At 37.0% G+C, this 25,889-nt stretch overlaps 1 protein-coding gene across 1 annotated transcript in view; it reads left to right on the top strand.

The window, feature by feature from the left end:
• Window positions 1-25,889, top strand: part of ABCC9 (ATP binding cassette subfamily C member 9) — a 144,738-nt gene that overhangs the window by 57,399 nt on the left and 61,450 nt on the right. The window contains exons 17-22 of the mRNA XM_081250073.1: window positions 4,983-5,055; window positions 5,940-6,045; window positions 15,673-15,711; window positions 17,166-17,267; window positions 19,436-19,520; window positions 20,858-20,938. Of these exons, the coding sequence (XP_081106199.1) occupies window positions 4,983-5,055; window positions 5,940-6,045; window positions 15,673-15,711; window positions 17,166-17,267; window positions 19,436-19,520; window positions 20,858-20,938 (486 nt within the window). The remainder of the gene's footprint in view (window positions 1-4,982; window positions 5,056-5,939; window positions 6,046-15,672; window positions 15,712-17,165; window positions 17,268-19,435; window positions 19,521-20,857; window positions 20,939-25,889) is intronic.

Raw genomic sequence — 25,889 nt, 5'->3', positions numbered from 1 at the left:
CTTTTCTCTAAAGTGGTTGTGCCATTTTACACTTCCATTAACAGTGATTGAGGGACTTCCCTAGTGGCGCAGTGGTTGAGAATCCGCCTGCCAATGCAGGGGACACGGGGTTCAATCCCTGGTCCTGGAAGATCCCACATGCCATGGAGCAGGTAAGCCTGCAAGCCACAACTACTGAGGCTGCGTGCCACAACTACTGAAGCCCACTCGCCTAGAACCTGTGCTCCGCAACAAGCGAAGCCACCGCAATGAGAAGCCCATGCACCGCAATGAAGAGTAGCCCCCGCCCACTGCAAGTAGAGAAAGCCCGCGTGCAGCAATGAAGATCCAATGCAGCCAAAAATTAAAAAATAAATAAAATACATAAATTTATAAAAAAGAAAAACAGTGATCGAGAATTCCAGTTGGTCTCCCTCTTCACCAGTGCTTCCAATATTTTGTCAAAATGTGTTGTGTGTTGGGAGGAGGTGCAGTTGTATCTTGCTGTGGTTTTTATTTGTAATTTTCTGATTTCTAATGAGGTTGAGCACCTTTTCCTATATATATTGACCATTTGGGTTTGGAGCTCCTCTTGTGAATTGCCAGGTTATTTGTTCCCCCTGTTTAAAAAAATTCTGGGTACTACTTTGGCAGTTATATATATAACAGAATTCTTTTCCCACTCCATAGCTTGGCTTTTCACTCTGTTTATGGTATCAGAAATTCTTAATTTTAATGTAATCTAGTTTATAGAACTTTTCCTTTATGGCTAATGCTTTGCTTTTTGCCTCCTTTATGAAAACGTTTTTGGGGACTTTCCTGGTGGTCCATTGGTTAAGACCTCACTTCCAATGTTGGGGGCATGTTTGATCCCTGGTTGGGGAGCTAAGACCCCACTTGCCACATGGAATGGCCAAAAATTTAAAGAAAAAAAAAAAAGAAAGAAATCTTCTTCTACCAAAAGGCATAAAGATATTCTATATTAGTTCTTAAAATCCCTGGAGCTACACCTTTTGCTTTTAGTACTTTAATTGGCCTAAAATCTATTTTTGTGTTTAGTATGAAGTAAGGTTGCGATTTAGTAGGGAAATCAGTAATAACTAATTTTAGCTGTAAGTTTAGCAGTAGTAAATTTAGTGATAGTCATTTTACTGCATTTAGTAGTAAGTCGGTAAGGTTGGATTTAATTTTTTATATGATGTCGGGTTGTCCAGACACTGTGTATCAGTCACCGTACCCACTGACTTTTAGTGCCGTCTTGTCACACAGATTTCTTTCTTTATTTTTCTCTGATTTGTCTGTCCAGTATTCCACTGTTGTGATTATTATAGCTTTCTAATAAACACTGACATTTTTTAGGACAAGTTCTTACACCTTATTTTTTTTCTTCTAAAATACCTTAGCTATTCTTGGCCCTTTTGGAAGGAAAGAAGCTTAGGTGCTCCGGAGTGTATATACCTTTTTGTACTTTTCCTTATACTTTCACTAGACATTTCCTTACTCCTTGCTTTAATGAGGTTTTTTAAAAACTATATTTTACCCAGTATTTTTATTTATTTTTGGCAGGAGAGAATGGACAATGGTGTGTGGAAGGTCCTGCCTTTAGATTTTCAAAAAATTATTTCAGCTGAGGTGAAATTCACATAGCATAAAATTAACCATTTTCAAGTCAACATTTCAGTGGCATTTAGATTCCCAAAGTTGTACAACTATCCCATCTACTAGTCACAAAATAGTTTTATCACCCCAAAAGGAAACCCCGTACCCATTAAGCTGTCACTCCCCATTTTCCCCTTTCTCTTGTCCCTGCCAACACCAATCTTCTTTCTGTCTCTACGGATTTACCTATGCTGGATATTTCATATGAGTGGAATCATACAGTAGGTGGCTTTTTGCATTGTCTCTTTCCTGCCTTTACATTTTAATTCATCCTTTCAATGCCTATATCCCCTCATCCTCCCAACATTACGGTGCCAGCAATAATATGCTCAATATATGCACTTAAATACACTCATATCCCTGTGAAATATGTAGTATTGTCATGAGTACTTATATTTTCAATTTCCTGAAATTGTTTGCTCCTTCTAGCTGCACCACTGCATTCTGTAGTATGTATCCCTGCCTTTTACTTGTCCCCTAGTGATGGCTGCTGGGTTGGCCTCCATCCTTCCTCCATCACAAACCATGCTGTGATAACCATCTTTGTACCTATCCTTTTATGTACCTTTGCAGAGATTTATATATTAGCTGATTTTCCAAGGTCAAACAGCTAGTTTGGGAAGCCAAGATTTTAACCCTTATGGTGGAGAAGTGAGACGATTTTGTAAAAGGGAAGAGGGAATGGAAGGGCAAATCACAGCAGGAGGAATTCACTTTGACTCTCCTCCATCCCTCTCAAATGAACTCTGTTCCCTCTTTTACTTCTGTGTAGGACCAAATCAGGAGGTGACACTGTATTCTTCTGGTTCTTCCCTGCTGCTTTCCAACCACATCTTTCCTCTCTCACACTCTTGTGAAGCTATAGCATGTTGTACCTTTCTCACGTCTGTGATCAGAGGACCTCATAATCACTCACCCACCTTCACTGAAGATTTAGGTGCCTGTTTCCGAGTCCAGCTTTCTACCTTAGTAAGTGCCACACCTGGATGTGATTTAAACTTCCAGGTTCACAGCCCATCTAGTATCCCAGCCCACAAGCCCCTTAATCGACCACCCTTCCATTCCCACAAGCTCACCTGCATTCACACTTGGCCACCACTTAGACACACGGCCCCTCTGAGATCTTAGCCTCTGTTATACCAGCCAGTCACCGACATCACAGCCCTACCCTCCAGCTCCCTCAGGGCTTCCTCTTCACTGGCATTGGCTTTTTTTCCCCCCTGCATTATTTTTTATTTTTTATACAGCAGGCTCTTATTAGTTATCCATTTTATACATATTAGTGTATATATGTCAATCCCAATATCCCAATTCATCACACCACCATTGGCTTTTAACCTCATTGCAACCTGTGGTAACTTGAGCCCCTTCTTTCTCCCAGCCCTCTCACATCCTTCTGTAGCCATTCAACCCCATGCCTTCTGCGCTCCTGTACCCAGGGTGCTAAGTTCTGTGGAGAAAATGACTTAATGATACAAGTTGACATGGCCAGAGCTTCATTACCTCCACCCTTGGCTGACTCTCCATGGTCTTGGCAATCCTTTCCCATGCCTCCCTTCAGCATGATTTTCCATCACCTACAGTAGCTCTTCATCTGTCACCAATCTCCTCCCACCTCGTTCTCTCTCTCCTTTGGCCACCTCCTGTTTCTACAGATAACCTTCCCTTTCAATTCATTGAAAACGTAAAGGTTGTTATGGAGGGCCTCTTAGTTCCATGCTGACCCTCTCCCCAGCCCATCTGTATCTGCACCTCGTTTAGCCTGCTCTCCACTTTCTCCGAGAAAGAGGGATTCTCAGCCTTGAAGACTGTAGATTTTCTTTGAGCATCCTTTGTCACTTAGTCACTGTATCTTAAACCTCTGCCACAGCCAGCTTTATTCATTATTTCTCATAACATGTTTCATGGTTTTCTGATCCTGAACCTGTTCTCACTGTAACTCTTTACTCAGAAATATCTTTGCTGAAATTCAGCATATTTTCCAAAACTAGCTAAAAGGCCCTCCTTTTTCAAACTATTTTCTTTTTTTTGACTCATCTCAGATGTAGATGATTTTCCTTATGAACTGCTGTTGCACTTTCGTCTGTCTGCCCCTCTATTTGTTACTTAGCCCATACTCTCTTGCCTTGGTTTACTACTTAATTGACTGTAAGCTCAACTGAGCAGGGAAGCAGGGAGGATGCATTATACCTTCTTTGTAGCCCACATCAGTCCTAACGCAGGACTTCACATAGACTGGGTGCTCAGCAGGTATTTGTAAAGTGATTAGTTATTGAGCCCTTCCAGGCCACCCTCCTTCCAGGACTAATTTCATGCATATCTATGTGATGGATATTATTAAATGCCATACATTTTCCACGCTAGAGAAAACTTACGTGGAAAAACATAATCTAGCTTTTTCAGGTAACTTTTGCGCTCTTTAGTTGTTCATTTTAAGAGCTTTTAAAGGATATTTTTAGTTATAATTTAGATATTACTAATCTTTTCTGCAAAATTCCTGAACAAAAATGTGCTTAGAAATTTCATCACTTGGGGTTTGGAAACAAAATATTAATTTATGAGCAAAGTGTAGCCTTACTTTAGTTTCCTCTAATTTTTCAGACACTTTCTCTCCCCTCATCTGTCTCTGTTCACCCTTCCAACCCTTGGGTTCTGTTATACCTCTTTCGTTTCCCATTTTTGTAACTGTTAAAACTATCAAGTTTTCTTGACACATATTAAAACCATAGATTGTTTTGGATGACTCTAAGGTCTTTTTGTTTGTTTGCTGGTTGTTGAGGTTTATACCACCAAGAAATGTTGCCTCATTTTTGTGCTGTTTCTTCCTCCCCTTTACTTTTTCTTTTAAGATCAATGAAGAGTGATAAATCCACATAGTTCAGGAAACTTATTCATTACAAAACCTTCCTTCTTAGCTAGTGGAGTCATTTTGTTGGAATAATTTGTAGTTATTTCTGTTCTTTACTTTGCATCACAGGATTCTGGGAATTGCAGCAGTGAGAAAATCATCAGTGTAGCAGTTACATTGGAAAATATTTGGGTGATTGATTTTTAAGAATGTTCACATATAAATGATCCCAAATTTTCAGGGAAAATTGTTGCAATTTTTAGCATTCTTCATAATATCATTAATTCAAAGACCCTCCTCTCACTTCCATTCTTTCTGTGTTTCATTTATACCTCTAAGCAGTTATAACTCTAAATTAGAGTTTCAGCACTGTGTGTTCTACTGTGTTGAAAGTCTTACAGTGCTTTATAAAGAAATCTATTTTAATTGGAATAATTCTCTAACACCACATATTTACATAATTTTATAATCTAATTTCTGTATTCTTATTTTCTAGGTCACAAATGGGTACTTTTCATGGGGCAGTGGTTTAGCTACCTTATCTAATATAAATATTCGAATTCCAACAGGTAAGAATCATTTGTTACTCGGGTTTGTAATTGTTAACAATCATGACCATGGTTTTCCAACATAACCGAGCCTAACAAAAGGAGAGAAAGACTTTTTCAAGACAAACATTACTAATATTTATTTGCACCATGAAGCTCATGAACCCCTGTATCACTGTGAGGATGACTGGGAGTTATAAGACCTGCCTTACACTACAGAGTGTGGACCTTTGGACAAGTTATTTACCATCCAAATGAATTGCTTTCCGTTTATTTGCTGATTTGTGGCATTTAAATAATAGAGTAGTTCATTTCTCATTTTTTTGAAGAAAGAATTTAAAGAAAGGATGTATGAGAAAATAGTTTTCTATCTCTGAGGAAACCTGATGAAGTTTTCAAGATATTTAAGACATAAATACCCAATATTTTTATTTAAAATGTCTAGATAATTGAATAGAATTATTTTTTTGACTTGACCTCATGGTCAGTAGTTGGGATTTTTCTATTATACATGCACATCAAAGTATTTTAAGAACAGCCCCCAAATCAGTTTAAGCCCAATTACCTATTTTAGTCAAAATTGCCTTTTTCTGCTGAATGAATTGAATAATAAAGGTAACACTAATCTAGATGATTTAGGCAAGTATTTCACTGCTTTCTTTACTAGTGACAGTTATTCTGATAGTTTTAAAAATAATACATCAAGACCTATAGATTTTTATTTTTCTTCTATTTTCCAAAAAACTTAGTATCAGGGAAGGGAGCTGTTTAGAATACTTTATTGCTAGAGACCAAAACTGGCCCATTGACTGTGAAACATCAGCCTTTTCTAAATGTGTTTTGATTTTATTTCACTAAGTGAATTCCATCTCATCCTGTTATTATCCTTTGTTTCTTTTCTGTAGGTCAGTTAACCATGATTGTGGGCCAGGTGGGATGTGGGAAGTCCTCTCTTCTCCTTGCCATCCTTGGTGAGATGCAGACAGTGGAAGGAAAAGTTCACTGGAGCAAGTATGTGTATTTTTAATTGGTTTCTGTTGCTCTGTCATACATCTGATGATCTCTCAAGGGAAGAAATTAGAGCAATAGATTTCCGTGTTAGGAGTCTGAGGACCCCTCAGAAATAAGCATAGCTTTAAAAAATCAAATTAGTGGAAACTTTAAATGTTTTAAATTAAAAATTATAAAACAATTTATTACAGAGGTTTATCAGAGAGAAACTTGTATGTTGCTTTTAAGTAAGATTGGGATCGTAAAGATAGATTTTTAAAGTTATATGGGTAACACTCAAAGAAATACAACATAAAAATTCATCCCATAATCAAAGAAGTTATGGAAAACTTGCATTATTTATAAAGCATATGTGCACACAGAGCTTTAGTGGTCCAATGTTCAGAGAAGAAATATCGAATAATCTTTTCCAAACTCTTCATAAGGGGCTGAGAAATCAGCCTTTTCTCTTCACATCCAACTTAAACTAGACACTAGAAGTGTCTAGTTAGGGACATGACTGGGTCAGACTAGCGTGTTGTGCAACCCCAAAGACATGGTGCTTCTTCTGTATATTTGAATGGTTGTTTTGGGTTCTTCAGAGCACATTGTAGTAATAAAGTGACTCAGAACCATAATATTATATAATTGTGTAATAAAGAATGAATCATATTTCTTTAGTTTGATCTACCTGGCAGACCCCCCTTCCCCATTAGCAGTTTATGGAGAAATTGTTTACAGTTTATCTAAGATGTTGGATTGTAGACCAGTGGTTCCCAACCAGGTGTGATTTTGTCCCTAGTGGACATTGGGCAATGTCTGGAGACATTTTTGGTTGTCGTTCTAGGGGAATTGGGCTGCCACTGATCTAGTTAGTGGAGGCCAGAAATGCTACTAGACATCCTAGAATGCACAGGACCGCCTCCGCACAACAAAGAATTATCTGGCTCCAAATGTCAGTTGTGCTGTGGAAAACTTACCCTAGACCTACACATGTCCTTTAATATCATTTAGTTCTTATCATTGTAAGTTCCATTGTGGCTTAATCTACTGTTTACGTACACAGGCATCTCTTAAGAATGAGTAAAAACTATTTACAGGCATTTTTAGAATAGACTCTATTTTAAACTCCAATTAAGAGATGGAGATGCTTGGATGTGAAATTTGAGCTGGAAACAGCAGAACTATAAATCCTATTTTTGGTATCCTTGGTGAAAGAAGGAGGCTGAGAAATGTTGAGGGTACAGTTTATTCCTGTTGGAGTGGTAGACATGAAACTGTTTAGTGCTTACCCAGTAGAGAGCTCGGTAATAGCTGTTCCCTGTAGTTTGCTTCATGACGGGTCCCTGTTGATCCCTAAGGTCAGATGCTAGGTGGTGTGTACCCTGCCACCATCACCTGCCATCTTGGATGGATGCAGGTTTTGAGAAGCAGGTTTTACTGGATTAACTTATATTGTATGACATATACGGCCATAATGAAGTTATTTGGGTTTTGTTTTTACCTTGTTTCACTAGCATTAAAACAGAGAGAAAGAATGAGAAACTGTGACAGAAAAAGCATGAGATTTTATTTTCATATCTCTAGAATGTTCTTATAATCTAGTCTTCTCTAATATTACTTAAGATTAGCTCCACTTGGGCCAAATTGACTCCCAATATTATCACTAATAATCATTACCATTTTGTTAGTGGATAAATAAATGATATGGGAATTAGGAAAGTATTTTACACAGTCTACTTATTTATTGAGTTTCTAAGCAAGATACCTCTCTCTCTCTCTATATATATATATATATATGGGTACATATATATATATATCTTAAGCAAATTTATACCATTTACATCCTATCTCATTTCATAAAAGTTGTGAATTATTTTATATAACATACTATAATAAAGCTTGAAAAATAAAGATATCAAGAAGGAAAATAAGGTTTAAATAATAATCTGAGCAATTAATAGGTAGAAATGCATGCATTGGAGTCTTGCATGTTTATAACACATGGGTCCCAAATTCCACTCTGAGCTTCATGAAAGCTAGTCAAAGAGGGAAACAAGAGATAAAAAACACACACATACTTAATAAAGTTTAAGGTTTTTTTTTTAAAGAAATAAGAAAGAAATATCTTCCATGGATCCTAATTTTAAAAAAGCTAAGAAAAGGTTATATCTTAAAGTCAGAGCCAATAGAATGAAGATGTGAGAAAGAATTTAAGAAAATTCTAAGTATTTATAGAATAACTATCATTTAAAAAGCATCTCTTTATGAATACTTGCCTTAATAGACAATAATCCTATCTCTTCATGGCAGAAAGGACTGAAATTTTCTTCAAAAAATATTTGGGTTTGTCTGACACACACAAATTAAAAACTAACCCCCTAAGAGATTAGATAAGTTAACACAAGTTTTATTTTTCTTTATTTACAAGAACTACTTAATTTTTTTCCATGGTATCCTTAATATCTGATAAAAAGTATTTTCAAATCAGGAATGTTCAGCGAATACTGACCCTTTTAAAAGAGTTATTTGCAATGACTTTTCATCCTGGAAAAAAAAATTGTGCCTAGTCCAATAAGGAAAGGCATATAAACATTATTAGAATAAAGCTAATTTAGAAATTATCAATATTGATAAGTTGATGGTGTGTAAATGCGAAGAAGTACTTTACTGCAGCAGACTGAATTGTTTGCCGAATTTTTAAAGCTCAAAACAAAATAAAGCAAAGCAATAAACTGAATGTTATGGTAAAGCACCAAGTGCCTTGCTGTCATTATTTCATCATTGCACGTATCTCTGGTTGTGTGAATTTTATTTTTAAATGTGTCCTCATAGATGGCAGGACCAAAGTCCTATAAAGTACTCTGTCCTGTTGCAGCAAGAAATATTTACTTTGGGCAGGAGAGAAGGCACTGTTGCTCATCCAGGATAGACCTACATGGGTAGAACTTGGTACACAAAGACACTTATACATAGATGCCTCCTTGGCAATTGCTACGTTTGACCTAGTCTGACATGCAGTAGCCCCAGAAGTGAAAGGAGAGAGAGATGAAGGAGGCACTGAAAAAGTCTCCAAACTTGTCAGAATGCCAGGGTTCTTGCCCCTGCATCTGGGTGTGCTCTGTATTTGTTGAAAAGCAAATGTCCTGCCTGACTGAAGCTGTCCTTTCCTAGTTGTCATGATAAATAATAATTCCTACTGACATCTTAGGAACTAGGACTAAATAAAACTCTTTACCTGATGGATGGTTCCAATGAGGGAGTCCAGATTGTGTAATAATTGTGGTAATCATGTGAGACATAGCCATCATTTATCTTTGGTTTCCCTTTCTTTTTCTTCCACCTTGCCCATGCCATCAGCCATTCTGTCAGACCCCATCTGTCATGATGTTCTATTTGCTAATGTCTTGGTGCCAATTTGCTAATTGGCTTTATAACAGTGGCTGGGTTACTCTAGGACTGGCGAATTAAGGAGTTACTCCTTTTCATGTGATGTTGCCTGGCATGAAATGGTGATAACATGAGTCAGCTTTCCCGGATCAGACATGATATAGCATATTTGTGCCCACGTCTAGCTCCCCTTCTTCCAAATATTGTTCCTGATTTAAGCTTGCAAAAGTCACTCTTTCCCATTCCGTAAGGTACCAACCATGAACTTGGAAGTTGCTAGAATACCAAGTTTAACTTTTACTCTTGAAGGAAAATACACACAAAATCCTGCATGTGGAAGTGAAATTGGATGCCATTTTCCAGAAGGGGATTTTCCATTTGACCTCCTCGCTTTCTCGCTTGCCTTCATCACTGTTCACTGCCACATCGAATGGTGGACGGTGGGTCTACAGACATGGAACCGGTGATTTTCATGTAATCAAATAAGATCTGATGTTGGAATTCGGAGCTAACTCTATTTATTTATTTATTTATTTATTTATTTAGGAAGAGAAGAAAATAGCCTTCCTCAATTGAATTTGATTAAACATATTGTTAAGTGAAAAGTTTGGAGAGGTGGCCTCTAGAAGTTAAGGGCTACATTACTCATGGAAAATGAAAGAGAATAATTTTTTAATTTGTTCATGGGAAATGACTAGCTACAAATGGATCTATATCTACCTTTTCTTTCTTCCTCTGAAACTAGTATATGTGATTTAACTTTCACTCTTAAAGGAAAATATATCTAAATCCTGCAAGAGGAGGACTTCAGAAGTGAAGATCTTCCATATGCTGTTTTGCCTTTTGCATGACATTACTACATGAATTAACCCTTCTTTCTGATAGAAGTCTTTAATTTCTTGCCCTCCTCATTCCATGATCCTCCATTTAATTTAATTTAATTTTATTTTATTTTTAAAGATTTTTTTGATGTGGACCATTTTTAAAGTCTTTATTGAATTTGTTACAGTATTGCTTCTGTTTTATGTTTTGGTGTTTTGGCCACAAGGCATGTGGAATCTTAGCTCCCCGACCAGGGATCGAACTCTCACCCACTGCATTGGAAGGTGAAGTCTTAACTACTGGACCACCAGCGAATTCCCATGATCCTCTATTTTTAAAAAAAGGTCTTTCCTATCTCATAAACAACGGGAGTGTTCCTCCTTTGAAAAGAAGAATCTACCCACATTTAACCTCCTTGTTCTCGTCATGACTGCCTAAATGCTCAATTGTCATAATTTGTTCTCAATCGTGCTTAACTTCTCCATAGCTTTTGAAACTGTTCACCATGGATGACTCCTTGAAACCAACTCCTTTCTTGGTTTCCATGATACTTTTACTTATTCATTTGTTTAATATGTGTATTGGACACCTGTAACATGCATATCATTGTATTCATTGTTGGGGGTAGATAATTGAACAAGGGAAACCAGCCCTCTATTCTCATGAAGCGTAGTGTTCAGCAGGAAAGGCCATGAGAAAGTAAGAAAGTAGTTTCAAAATTATTTGGTTAAATTTTTTAAATATCAGGAAGAAAAAGTACAGGGTTTTATAAAAACAAATCATAGGTGACCTGAGTTGAGTTTGTGGGATCAACAAGGTTTATTTAGGGGGGAGGCATACATGAATGATCCTTGAACTTACATTTTAAGAATAAGCCAATATTGGGCTTCCCTGGTGGCGCAGTGGTTGAGAGTCCGCCTGCCGATGCAGGGGACACGGGTTCGTGCCCCGGTCCGGGAAGATCCCACATGCCGCGGAGTGGCTGGGCCCGTGATTCATGGCTGCTGAGCCTGCGTGTCCGGAGCCTGTGCTCCACAACAGGAGAGGCCACAACAGCGAGAGGCCTGTGTACCGCAAAAAAAAAAAAAAAAAAAAAAAAGAATAAGCCAAAATTAATTAGTTAAACAGTAAGGAGCTGCAATACAAGTGGAGATGGAAGGTGAGGAAGAATACAAGAATATACAGTCTAATGTAGGATCCCCTTCCTTTATTTATATCTTTGACTTCAGTTTTCTCTCTAAGTACTAATGACGCACCAGTGTACATTTCTGGCCAAGAACCTTCTTCTGAAAACCTAATAGCTCTTCCAAAAAGTCTTATACAAGCTGCAAATTGAACACATCCAAACTGAGCTCATGTTTCCAAAACCTGCTTCTCCACCTGTATCCTGGAAGGGTTGTGTTCTCACCCCCTGAAATCAAGTGGTAGGAGCCCAAGTCAGAGCTCAAGGATTCAACCTAGATTCTTCTTTCTCTATCGCCTGCAAAATCCAACCAATCATTTTTCTTATGTCTGTTCTTGCATTTTTGTATCTATTTTAATTTTCCTGGTTCAGGTACTTAATCACATTTGTGATCACTCCCTCACCTTTCTTTACACTGTTGTGAGATTTACCTTTTGACATGAAAATCTAATTACTTTCTTCTTGCTTATAATTATTTTCTTGACTGGCCAAAGCGTAGAAGAAATATTCTAGACACCTTTGCATAAAAGGGCCTTTCCCGATGTGGTCCCTATCTAACTTCCAAAATTCTTATCCTGCCATTCCACCCACCCTTTCCATTGTGTTCCAGTAACACTGGACTGCAGGTAGCTTTCAAATACACATACCTCCTCTGTAATGCCCTCTCCCAGGTTGGTGGCCTTACTCTTTTTTCTGGTGTCAACTCTGATGTTGTATCTTCGACAAAATCTTCTCTAATTTTCCCAGGTGGACTGAAATGTACCTTCTCTTCTGGCCCTTCTGCACTTTGTTCAAGTAAATAATGTGGGCTGGTCTCCTTCCTAGACTGAGACACCCTCAAGCTAAGCATGTTGTCTTTTGCTTTTCATCTACTTCACATCTAACCCAGACCTGGGCTCTTTCCATTTCTTTTTGTAGACACACAGGACTGTCCTCTCTCTCTCTCTCTCTCTCTCTCTTTCTCTCTATCTCTCTCTTTCCATCTCCATCCCTATTATCTTCCTAATCTCAGCCCACAGCCCCTTTCAACTACCACTCTCTCACCTTCTTTTTGTAGATAAAAAGGCCTTTCCTGGGACTTCCCTGGTGGTCCAGTGGGTAAGACTTCATGCTCCCAATGCAGTGGACCCAGGTTTGATCCCTGGTTGGGGAACTAGATCCTGCACGCATGCCACAACTAAGAATCTGCATGCCCCAACTAAGACCTGGTGCAGCCAAAATAAATAAATATTTTAAATAAATTAATAAAGGTCTTTCCTCTTTCCCTCCAGTTCCTTTTATTCTCCTCTCACCTCAGTCTACTGCAGTCTCATGTCTACCTCTGCCACTCCACTGAAACTATTCTTATCCAGTCCATCAGTGCCATCCTAGTTATTAAATTCACTGTGCACTTAAAAAAAAATTTATTTATTTTTTATTGGAGTATAATTGCTTTACAATGTTGTGTTAGTTTCTGCTGTACAACAAAGTGAATCAGCTATATGTACACCTATATCCCCTCCCTCTTGGACCTCCCTCCCAGCCCCCCCATCCCACCCATCTATGTCATCACAGAGCACCAAGCTGAGCTCCCTGTGCTATACAGCAGGTTCCCGCTAGCTATCTAGTTTATGCATGGTAGTGTATGTGTGTCATTCCTAATCTCCCAATTTGTCCCACCCTCCCCTTCCCCCTTTGACCTCCTGTCCACTTGACGTTGTTGCCCATACCTTTCTTCTTCAGAAGGTTTCCTTGCGTAGTTTCCAGTGAAACTCACAGTCAAGTTTTCCTCTTAGAACTTTTGCCTGCTCCTCTCAATCCCTTCTGCAGATGTCTCTTCCTCGGCCATTTGTTAAATAGTGATGTTTTTCAAGGTTCCGTCTTTGTCCCCTTCTTTTCTGCCTCTCTATATATTTGCTGGGCCATCACATAGCTTCCCATGATTTTAGTTTCCTCTATCTACTCCTGCTGTTTTGTTCACTTCGTTGTGGTAAGCTAGCATTGTTGAAGTCATTTATTGGCTTTTCACTAGTAAAGGAAGGAATCCAAAGTCCTTGGGATCTAAGGCATATATTATGAAGGAAAATCATCCCAAAGGCTTCATTTGTTTACCAGATCTCTCTCCTGAGCTTCAAATTCTGCTTTCTGGCCATGGTCATTCTGACATCCCTTAGGTATCTCAAACAGAATGTGTCTGATTCTGAATTTTATATCTTCCCCCACCATATGCATTTCCTCATCTGTGTCCCCTGTCTGTCACTCCTTCCTCCCTTCCATCCCTTCCCATCTTGTCAATCACATAATCCTAGGTATCTTTGAACGTGTCCACTTCTCTTCATTCATTCACCATCACCCAAAGTCAGGGCACTGCCTTCTCATCTCCAGTATCTGACAGCCTTCAAGGCTCTCTGTATTACCTCCCATCTTCCTCCAATTTATTTGTTACTTTCTGCAACTGGAGTGATATTTATAAACTGAACGTGTTATCTCTTTCTTGTTTAAATTCTTTTAGTGTTTTCTGTGGCTCTGTGGAAAAGTTCAAACTCTGTAAAACGGTTTATGAGCTCCTTTGCTACGGCTGTTCACCACTTGTTTTCAACATTCATACTTTTCTTCTCTCACCATTGACACCCACATTTCAGAAATGGTAAATTTATATCAGTTCCTTGTATGACCAGGATACTTTAAGGTCATCCAATATGTATTTTATTTGGTCTGAAATATTCTTCACCTTTTCTCCATCTAGCCCCCTCTTATCCCTCTGGCATCAACTCCTCTATTTACCCTGGTTTGCCAAAGGTGGATTGGGTGTCCTTCATCTGTTCTCTAATATCACCTTTTGCTTCACCTGTCATGGTGTTTATTCCCTTGTCACGCTCCCACCAAACAGAAAGCAACATGAAAGAAGGAATGACTTTTCTTTGTTTACTGTATCTCTAGTATTTTGGCACTAGGGGGTGATCAATAAATATTTTTCAATTGATATTAAATACATATAGTTGGAGTTAATTAATAGTAATTGAAAAAAATTGGTGACTTCCAAATTCATATCTCCAGTTCGGGCTGACATTTTCAAGTGTCTGATGGGCATTTCCACCTGGATGGCCGATAGGAAAATCAATTCATTAATTTCTGTCATACACCTGCTCTTCCTCATCTGTTTTTTCTCTTCCTCAGATTAAATAAAACCATTGAGTTCATTTATTGTTTTTTTTACCACTAAAAATAATAAAATAAAATCCAAAATTTTTGCCATCTAAAGCATATTGTGTGGAAAATATCACTTGGGGAATTGTGCATTTCATTATTTTTATGAGCAACTTAAATCAGAGAATAATCATTATTGAGAGGGAAGTTTTAGTCTGAGATTGTTTTTCCATACCTCTATTAACCACCCCATGATGTCATCAGAAATGTGCAGTTGTGAAAATCTTATCATTAGAAACACTAAGCCAAACATCACCAAGTAATGTACTTAGGTACATTTTCTCCACAAAAGCATATGATGCTTTCCAAAGAGAAATAGGATCTATCCTTGGAGTTCTTGTAGACTTTAATTATGTGTGTGGTTTTTGAATTCAGAATGATGGAGTTCAACTAAAATATTAAAATTTCAAATAATAAAAAAAAATAGGTCCTTGGGTGTTTTTTTCCCCAATGAACTAGATATAACTAAATTTAATTAGCCAAACACCTTGTTTTACATATATAATATCAATCAGTAATTAATTATACCCAAATGTTGCAGTGTGACCATGCATTGTGCGTGTCCGTCTTTCTTACCAGTTCCTTAAGGGCCAGGCTGTGTCTAAACCCTTCAAGTTTAGAGAGCAAAACGTATTTCTTGTTATGCCTTAGGGTAACTGATTAGGAATTTAGATAGATTAAATTCAAATATTAAAGGTAAGGAGCGCTTGGAAACATCAAATTCTTGTATAAACTAGGAAACTGTTCTGCAAAGTTTACCTAAATCTACACAGGTAGTTGGAGCAGAGATGGGGCTAGAACATGTCCATTGTATGAACCCAAATTATATATTAAGGAGAACAGTGCTGTCCTTCTTTTGGAAGCTTACTAAGTACTTATTTCGTCACTGATGAAGATGTAAAAGAAGACAGTCATTTATCTGGTTTGTCTTTAGGACTCATATCAAAAACTATTTGGGAAATGTAGCTATTTTATATGTTCAATGTTTATCTTTTACCTGATATGTACACTCATTCATTCTATATTTATATTTCATAATTAATGAACATTGTTTGCCACACTTGCAGTGTAAATGAATCTGAACCTTCTTTTGAAGCAACCAGAAGGTATTATTTCTATTTTAATCTGCGTTTAATAAGAGTAACTTCCTTCATCAGACTTTACCTGATACTCCATCTCTTACTCCTAGTCATTTTATTCATTCTGATAATGCACAAAGTCATTTATTAAAATGCGCTAGCAATATTTCCAGTAGCAGTAGTTCCCAACATTTGGAGGTTGCTAAAAGAATTAATTTGCCAAACAAAATGGCCCATTGTGTCAACTGTTATCTTCTCCATGAGTCACATGGGTCTCAACTTTGGCTGAAACTCAAATGTTCTTAGCGAATTGGATTTGGGATTTCATAAAATAAAATTGCATAAGAATTAATATGTATATTGTGTATGAGTTAAAATGTGATGGGATCTGCTTCTAAGCTGGAGCTGGAGAGCCAAGTGCTTCATCCATTAAAAACAAAAAACAAAACAAAACAAAAAAACCTTAAAGGACCCGGGGCAGGGAGGGGGGAAACAGACATGCCAGAGGTTGGGAACCACTGTTTTACCACACAGATGGTTTTCTAAGAGACTGCTAGCATACTATATATTATCATGCCTTCTAAACTCCTAAAACATAATGTTTCAGGATGATCTCTGAGCATTTCTTACTTTTTTCTCTTAACTTTATTCTCTTTTAACCTTAATTCCTTAATTAATACTTACAGACCATAAACTAACTGTGGAAGTGTGAATTTTAAGTTGACCCCTTCCCTACCCCAATCTCATCATCTTCTGTATCTTCAACTCACATGCATTTTCCTAATTATTGCAAATTAAAATCTGATGTATAGACATCTGGTAGAATTTGCAAGCCAAAAAAATGGGGGACAGGGAGGAGGCTATCATTTTTTAAAAATAAACTATTTCAATATGTATTGAAATATGTGGTTTTTAAATGTGTAGTTTCATTATTGAAATGGACTCCTCAAGATCACTCTTTGTTTTGAAATATTTATATTATCTATTAATATTATCTATTACTTTAAAATATGTTCATGCAATTAAGCCACAAACACATACTATAATTACAGTATTAATTCACATCTTTTTAAAGATATTCATATAAAATTCAGAGTTATGTAAAATGCTTGTAATATAAAATAAAATATCCATGGCTATTAGAGAGTTAATTGCTATTTCTCTTTAAATTATTTTTAAAATTATAGTCATTTAAAAAATAACATTTTAATTAATCGTTCATACCATAAAATACTTCTTTAGCGTACCAAAATAAGATTTGCACCTTGTGTGTTGTTTTAATTAAGTTCTCATCCCTTTAATTTAGTGGAATATTTAACCATTAATTAATAAGGTTGATGATGGTTAAAATGTTCTCTTTTAGAAGTTCCCCATTTCTGTCTTTGAGATATTTTATCAACTTTCATTTTTCTTTGTTATCCTAAAATACAGATTTAGCACAGCACCCTTGCTGTGTTTTGTTTTTCTTTTCCATTTTCCAGTAGGAACAGGTATTCTGTGGCTTACGCAGCTCAAAAGCCTTGGCTATTAAATGCTACAGTGGAAGAAAATATTACCTTTGGAAGTCCTTTCAACAAACAGAGGTAATTTTGAATGTATAAAGTTTAGAACTCAAATGAGCAACTATTTCTAATTCCTATCTTTGGTTCACGGTTTCTGGAGTCTTTTTGTTTTAAATTTTTATGGGATTATAGTTGATTTACAATGTTGTGTTAGTTTCAGGTGTACAGCAAAGTGAACCAGTTATACATATACATATATCCACTCTTTTTTAGATTATTTTCCCACATAGGCCATTACAGAGTATTGAGTAGAGTTCCCTGTGCTATAGAGCAGGTTCTTATTAGTTATCTATTTTACATATAGTAGAGTGTATATGTCAATCCCAGTCTCCCAATTTATCCCCCCACCCTTATCCCCTGGTTCTGGAGTCTTTGTATCGGGACTTCCTTTCTTCTCTGTTTGCCCTGCATCTGTCCTCATCACCTGGTCTATTAAGTCAACTCTTGTAAGAGAAGCCTTGTTGGAAGTTTCAGCCCATCCTATACAATTATTGAGAAGAATTTGTACACCAAAAATAAACAGCCAAAACCGAAGTGTGTGTGTATGTGTGTGGAGGGGGTGGGCATGGTGCTGAGGTTGTTGGTAAACAGAAGAAAAATCTCAGTAAGGAGCAGAAGAAGGGTTAACCGTGGACAGAAGAAAAGGAATACGGGATCTGAGGGGTCTGGTTACTCGGAGCAGCCAGAATACGTCCTCTTTCAGTCATCTTTTAAACACCCGCTGGAGTGTACAAAGGCAAGACCCTTTCCTTAAGCCACCTGCATGAGGGGTAGGGAGTGTCCTAAGACCCTGAGCTGGGTCCTGAATGTTAAGGAAAATTAGGTCTGGGGAGAAGCATGAGGAAGGGGGAAGGGAGAGGAAAGTGGGGGAGGAAAAACTCAAATTACATAGGATTGTTTGGGGCCTGGGAACAAACCAGACAGAAAGGGATCTGTGTGTATTGATGGCAGCAAACTAGATTGTAAAGGAAGGCTGAGATGAGACAGCCAAGTGCCTTAAAAGCCAGCCGGATATAAATCTGACATTCTCAGGAGGCACAGCAAGTGTTAGAAAGGGGACTAACAAAGTAAATGTGATCTGGCAGTGTCATAAGAGATTTATGTGGGATGAATCTGTATTAGGAACAAAAAGACACTTAGAAGTTTGTTGAGATAATGATCCAGGCATGCTGTGTTTGTTGCCTGCACTTGGCAGTGACTGTAGAAATGGAAGAAGAAGAGATGGTTGACAGAAAAATATTCTAGAATAAGAATGGACAAAATAAGAGCAGGGGGAAGAAAAGGGAAGAATCAAGAATGACTTGAATATTTTAAGACCAGGTGATTGAGAAAATGAAACCATGGATATTTTCCCTAGCACTCCCAGTGCCCATGCTTCCCTGTATTTCCAGTCCGTCCAATTTCCAGATCCAGCCTTAGGTCAACTTGAGTACATCAGTCCTCATCGGCTTCCGTTTTCTCCTCCCTTTCAGCATCATGATTGTGGACACAGATTCCCCACCTATAACCCATGCTTTAGCCCCAGTGAGCCTCCTCTTATCCCTCACATGCACCGTGAACTTGTTCACCTTCCTGCAGTTCCTTAAGCCACCCTTCCCTCATTTTCATTCCTGGCAAATTACAGCTTACCTTTCTGGATACACCTTACAACTCGCCCCCTCTCAAAGACGTCACTAATTTCTCAGAGCAGTCGGTCATTTCTTCCTGTGTATTCTAGGAGCACTTTATACCTACCCATCTATAATGTTCAGTACCTAACAAGGTACATTTTTATTATATGGTTCTATGTCAATCTTCTGCTCCATTTAATAGTTTTTTTAAAAAAATTTTAACCACTTTTTTTCACTGAAGTATAATTTACAATGTTGTGTTAGTTTCAGGTATACAGCAAAGTGATTTAGTTGTACTTATATATATCTATTCTTTTTCAAATTCTTTTCCATTATACGTTATTACAAGACATTGAATATAGTTCCCTCTGCTATACAGTAGATCCTTGTTAATAGTTTTATAAAAGTGGGAACAAATATCTATTTATCTTTGTATCTACAAGCCTAGTATAGAGGCTAGTATATACTAAATTGTTCAATAAGTGTTTTATTTCAGCTTCCAAGACATTGGACCTGGGACTTAGTTTATGGGCAGTATATTAATAGTGATCTAAAAACTCAAAATGTTTTCTCCCAAAGGTACAAAGCTGTCACAGATGCCTGTTCTCTTCAGCCGGATATTGACTTACTACCATTCGGAGACCAAACTGAAATTGGAGAGAGGGTAAGCTATGTGTATGTAGTTTAATTAAACAATGAACACAAATCTAGAAAGTCTTCTGGTTGTCTTTAACCTTTCATGGAGCAGGAAAAATCTGAGAGCTCTGGAATTATGTGTTTTCTGAGTGACAAGTTCTGGGAACAGGAGCACAGGAGTTCTTGATGCCACGCCTCTTAGGTATTTGTTGACTAACCTAAGGACTCCTGTGCTTACGTACTCCTGTGCTAGCATACACTTCACATTTTGCTAGCTGCTTGAGAGTTCTCAAGGGAAGGGAATCAGTCCCTGACTTTGATCAAATGTATTTTTACTTATTTGGAGTTTACTTTAAATTGGTTTGGAAACTGAGATTGCTTCTGACAACTTCTTCCACTCTTGTCAACATCCATTTATTCCTGTTAAAAGGTTCTTTTTCCTTTGTGTAAACAGGTTTTACATTGGCATCATACTGTTCTGTGACTAGATGAAAAAACATTTATACCTGTATGTAATCATTTATAGCAATATTGGCTAAAATTTTTGACTCTTATACGCGGCAAGTACTGGGCAAAAGGCTTTATGAGCATTATTTACTTTTACAGCAAATCTATTACATGGGTGTTTTGTTATCAGTGTATTGCAGCCAAGAAGACCAAGGCTGAGAAAGATTAAGGAACTTGCCCAGTCAGTCATTGGTGCAGGTGGGATTGGTCCAACTCTGTAGTCTGTGTTACTCATGGCTGTTCTTTATTGTAACCTAGTAGAGTGCTTAAGACATGACCTGGACTTCTCTGAGTCTTCATTTCCATGTGGGGAATAATGCCTACACGTTGAAATTGCTCTGACGAATAATAGAAATAAGGAATGGAAAGCCATTCACACCAGCCTGGCGCATACTAAATGCTCAATAAATACTAGTTTTTCAAATTTTTATAATCAGTACTTGATTATAAAAGCATATTGCTGTGTAGTTCTGTTGAACAAAACTTGTAATATTGAATTTAAGAGGCATGTGTTCAGTATACTACAGACACAATTCATGAAACTAGAAACAATTTGGGGATTACTTGCATCTTCAGCACTCACCTTGGTTTATGGTTATTAATGCTTTGGTGCAGCAGAGTTCTCTATCAGAGTGAAAAGAGGATTAATGTTATCAGTCAGAAATTACCTTAATATAATTCAAGTATAGACCACTAAACAGCTTGCATTTTATCTTACTAATGTTATCACAATTTAATTAATAAATTACCATTAATTGAAGATTCTTTTAGAGAAGTTTGTATTTTAAAGGGAATTTTTTTATCAACAGATCATCTACTAATATAAAAGGTGGATGTTTATGGATATTTCTTCTCTAGGGCATCAACTTGAGTGGGGGTCAGAGGCAAAGAATCTGTGTGGCCCGAGCTCTGTATCAAAATACCAACATTGTCTTCTTGGTAAGAATATGGCCTTTTCGTTTCTTTCTATTTCACTTTTCCCTCTGGACAAATGAGTCTTTAAAGAGACAAGTCAAGTAACTCAAGGAAAGACAGTTTAACTTGTGAAATTACAGAGAATTAAGGGGAGACAGATCCTCTGAGTACAAATCAAATCAACATCAAGATGAGAGTTGGGGGATCCAGAGGGACTGAGGTGCCGAAATGGTTACTTATATGAGTTTTTAAATCATGAGGATCATCAGTGAAAGAGTATGGATGGTGCTGGATGAACTGGACAGGATCATAGGTCTTCTCATTTATATTTGCTAGCAAAAAAAGAGGGGCTGGAAAATATACTCTTGGTGGACATAGGGGTTAGTAAGTATGCAACTCAGGCTGTGGATAAGATATATCTGTGAAGCTTCCTGAAATTATTCTTAGAAATCTTGATACTAGCCTAGACCTACTGAATCATAACCTATAAAGGCAGAGTTTAGAATCTGTATCTTAAAAAAGCTCCATAGATGATTGTCTTGTATTTATATCCTGGGTTGATAACTTGCTTCTACCTATGGATCCACAAATAAAATTCGATGATTATGTTGATTATGAATTTGCTCTAGTTTGGTTTCTCCAGAAGGATGTAGCCAAAATAGCTTACAAATAGACAGTGTATATTAGAGACCAGCAGCCTATGTAAATACATCCTTCCCCTGCTTTCTCCTTCTGTGCAGTTATTAACCATTTATAAATCTGGTTCTCCAACCTCCTTTAGAGTTTTCACTCCATCTAAAATTGAATATCTTCAAATTTCGTGGAGTTTTCCACTAAATTTGGATCCATTACTGGGGATGGGAGTAGAATTTGGACATAGTGGTGGAAGTGCACTTCAGGTTAATGTCCCTAAGAATACCTGTCCCCCAAATGTTCCAGAAAACACCACCATAAAAGCTATACCAGTATCTAGCAGTAACCTACGTAATTATAAATCCTTTTCATAATGGGTGGACCCGCAACTAGGAATGACTTCTTGAACTTTGAGATCAAGTAATGATTGAACCACCTGAGGACCAAGTGACTTGGAAATCTGAAAGAGACAGAGGTTCTCTGAATGTAGTATTCTACTCCATTTCATTCCACTGCCTTCAATTTAATGACCCTTACTTCAGTTGTAGAATCATGGGATTCAAAGAAGTCATAGTGCTAACACTGTGGATTCCCAGCCATTCATTATAGAATTGCTTTTCGTATCATCTCTAACAGCTTCTTGATGACTCTCTCTGAAGACAGATTGCTTATCTTTGAGGCATCCTTTCCTTGCTGGTCCGTGTGTGGGTTGCTATAACAAATTGCCATAATTGGTGGTTTACACAATACAAATTTATTATCCTATAGTTCTGTAGGTTAGATATCCGACATGGGTCTCACACAGCTGAGATCAGAGTGTCTGCAGGGCTGTGTTCCCTTCTGGAGGCTACCGGGTAGAAAAGGCTTCCTTGCCTTTGCCAGCTCTAGAGGTTGCCCACATTCCTTGGCTCACAGCGGCCTTCCTTCATCTTCAAAGCCAGCATCTCTGACCATTTTTACTACTCACTTCTCCCTCTCTTCACATCTGGGGAAGTTCTCGGCTTTCAAGGATTCATGTAATTAGTTTAGACCCATCAGGATAATCTTCCCATCTCAAGGTCTTTAATCTAAATCATATAGACATACCTTGGAGATATTGCAGGTTTGGTTCCAGATCATCATAATAAAGCGAGCATCACAGTAAAGTGTGAGTCATGTGATTTTTGGGTTTCCAAGTGCATACAAAAGTTTTGTTTACTATACTGTAATCTCATAAGTGTGCAATAGCATTATGTCTAAAAAAACTATGTACATACCTTAATTAAAAAATACATCATTGATAAAACATGCTACCCATCATCTGAGCCTTCAGTAAGTGATAATCTTCTTGCAATAGTAACATCAAAGATCCTTGACCATAGATCACTGTAACATAAGAATAATGAAAAAGTTTGAAAGTATTGTGAGAATTACCAAAATGTGACACAAAGACACGAGGTGAGCAAATGCTGTTGGAGAAATAGCGCCGATAGACTTGCTAGACGCAGGGTTGCCACAACTCTTCAATTTGTAAAAATACGCAAATCTGTAAAGCACAATAAAGTGAAGTGCAATCAAACCAGGTATGCGTGTATCTGCAAAGTCCCATTTGCTATTAAGGTAACATAGTCACAAGTTCTGAGAATTAGAACGTGGACATCTTTGGGGACCATTATTCTGCCTGCTGCAGATAGCTTTCATTATTGGAAAGTTATTATGTGATTGAAATCTGCTTCTGTGTATTTTCCATTAATTGATTCCCATTCTGCTTCTGCAGCAGCAAATATATTTCTTTTATATAGCCAAAGTTCAATATTTTAATATTATTGTCATTACTTGCCTTAATTTACTTTTTTCTAGGCTAAGCAAGCTTAATATTTTTAATTCTTTGACAATAATATAATTTTAATAACTTTTTTTTTTACCTTTTCTTAATTCTGGATGTAATAGTGTTTGTCAGGGTCCCTTTGAAAAAGCGTGTTCTAGATGCACTCTGATCAAATCACATAATCTTAAAACTAATAGATCTTATGATCTAAATATTATAGTTTCTTAATTGTAGCCTAAAATTGAATAACGTTTTAGTAGCAACAGAATACTGTTGATGTGTTTTAACAATTTCCCCCAAATGAAAATATCTTACACTTCTATTGTTTAAAAATTCACAAAGCACTTTGAATCTCAGTATTATCTCATTTGATTCTTATGACTGTGCTGCTAGGGTAGATGGTATCCTCATGTGAAGTGAGGAAACTTATACATAGAAAGGTCAAGTGCCTTACTCAAGGACTAATGACTAGTGAGTGATACAGTCTGGGCTAGAACTCCATGTCTTTTGAGTACTGTTTTTCTGATCAGCTAAGATTCTCTGGTATTTTTTTTAAAGTTTTACTCTCAAGTTACTACCTGTGTTGTCTTTTTCTTTCCTTTCCCTCTCTCCCTCCCTCCCTCTCTCCTTCCTTCCATCCTTCTTCCTTTCCATCCATCAATGGTTAGTGAATGTCATCAGTGCCGTCTTATGTGCTGGGTAAAGGAAACAAAGTTTTCTCCTTTGTTATTCCTATCTTTAAGGATCTTACTTGTACAAATAATCAGTTAAGGTTTTACATTTTGCTCTGATCTCTAGTTAATCTTTATCAAATTAGCCTTTACACTGTATCAAATCATGTGAAACATCTTGATTATATATCAAACATATTAGTTATTTTTAAAGCTTTGTAGCATCTATAAATGTGCTGTATCAGTGAATATATTTTTAAGAGGTTATTTCCAAAAATGTGTCCATAAAGGGTATACTACTAAAACATATTCATTGAATACAGGAAAGACTATATTAGTGAGAACCATATATATGTATATAAAAATAAATAATATATTACTGAAAATGAAGAATTGACCATTCACTGATTTGGCCATTTGTCAAATTGTCTTACACTCTTTAAAGAAAGTATCTCCCCAGAATGTTAATACACAAACTGAATCGTGAGAAATGATCAGCAATCCATCAACTCTAGATTATTATTAAGTTATATAAAAGGTTACATTTTACTGCAACACCAAGGTGCCACATAATGAAGCCATGATGCCACATAATGAAGCCATATACATGATAGCAATCATTATTAAGGGCTTTTTATAACCTACTCATGATTCTAAATACTTTATGTACATGAACTCACTTCATCCTCACAATAACCCTATTAGGTTTGATATTGTTATTATTAATGTTACCTTTATTTATGCAATGATAATGTTGAGGCTTTGAGGGATAATTTATCCAAGGTCACACAGATAGTATAGTGAAGCAAGGATACAAACCCAGGTGATCTAATTCCATAGCCTGTGTCCTTAACCACTGCACTCTTCCTCGTTAAGAGATTCCTGGAAGTCACTAAATTCTCACTGTGGTGCTTTAAAGGGTTTAGCACAGTTAATCACCACAGCTTTATTTATAAGAAAATAATAATAAAATAATGCTTTTAAAATATTTTACAGAGACTTTTACAACATTATTTGATCTTTGCAGCAAACCTGTGTGCTCTCTGACAGGTCTCTTTATTATACCCATTTTACAGATGAAGTGACTGAGTTTGAAAAATTGCCCAGTGTCAGAGATCTACTCTGTTAACTACTTTCAAATATGCAATACAGTATTATTAACTATAGTCGTAGTGCTATATATTCTATCCCGAGGACATGTTTATCTTACAACTGGAAGTTTGTACCTTTTGACCACTTTCACCCATTTTCCCCAACCCCGCACCCCCACCTCTGGCAAACACCAATTTGTTTTCTGAATTTATGAGTTCACTTTTTTTTAAAATTTTGAATTCCACGTATAACTGAGAGCATATAATATCTGTTTTTCTCTGTTTGACTTATTTTACTTGACACAATGCCATCACAAATGGCAGAATTTCCTACCTTTTTATGGATGAATAATTTTTCACATTGTCTTTACCCATTCATCCATTGATGGACATTTAGGTTGTTTCCATATCTTGGCTATTGTACATAATGCTATAATGAACATGGAAGTTCTTAATGAACATTGAGATAATGATTTCATTTCCTTTAAATAAATACCCAGAAGTGGAATTGCTGGATCATATGGTAGTTCTATTTTTAAAAATTTGAGGAACGTCCGTACTTTTTTTCCATGGTGGCTGCACGAATTTACATTTCCAACAGTGCACAAGAGTGCTCTTTTCTCCACATCCTCACCAACATTGGTTATTTCTTGTCTTTTTGATAATAACCTATCTAACAGATGAGAGGTGATATCTCATAGTTTGATTTGTATTTCCCAGATAATTAAAGATATTGAGCATCTTTTCATGTTCTTGTTGGCCATTTGTATGTC

The sequence above is a fragment of the Mesoplodon bidens genome (assembly GCF_964165515.1).
Source record: "Mesoplodon bidens genome assembly, chromosome: 11".
Taxonomy (NCBI): domain Eukaryota; kingdom Metazoa; phylum Chordata; class Mammalia; order Artiodactyla; family Ziphiidae; genus Mesoplodon; species Mesoplodon bidens.
This window is presented reverse-complemented; position numbering and strand designations above follow the sequence as displayed.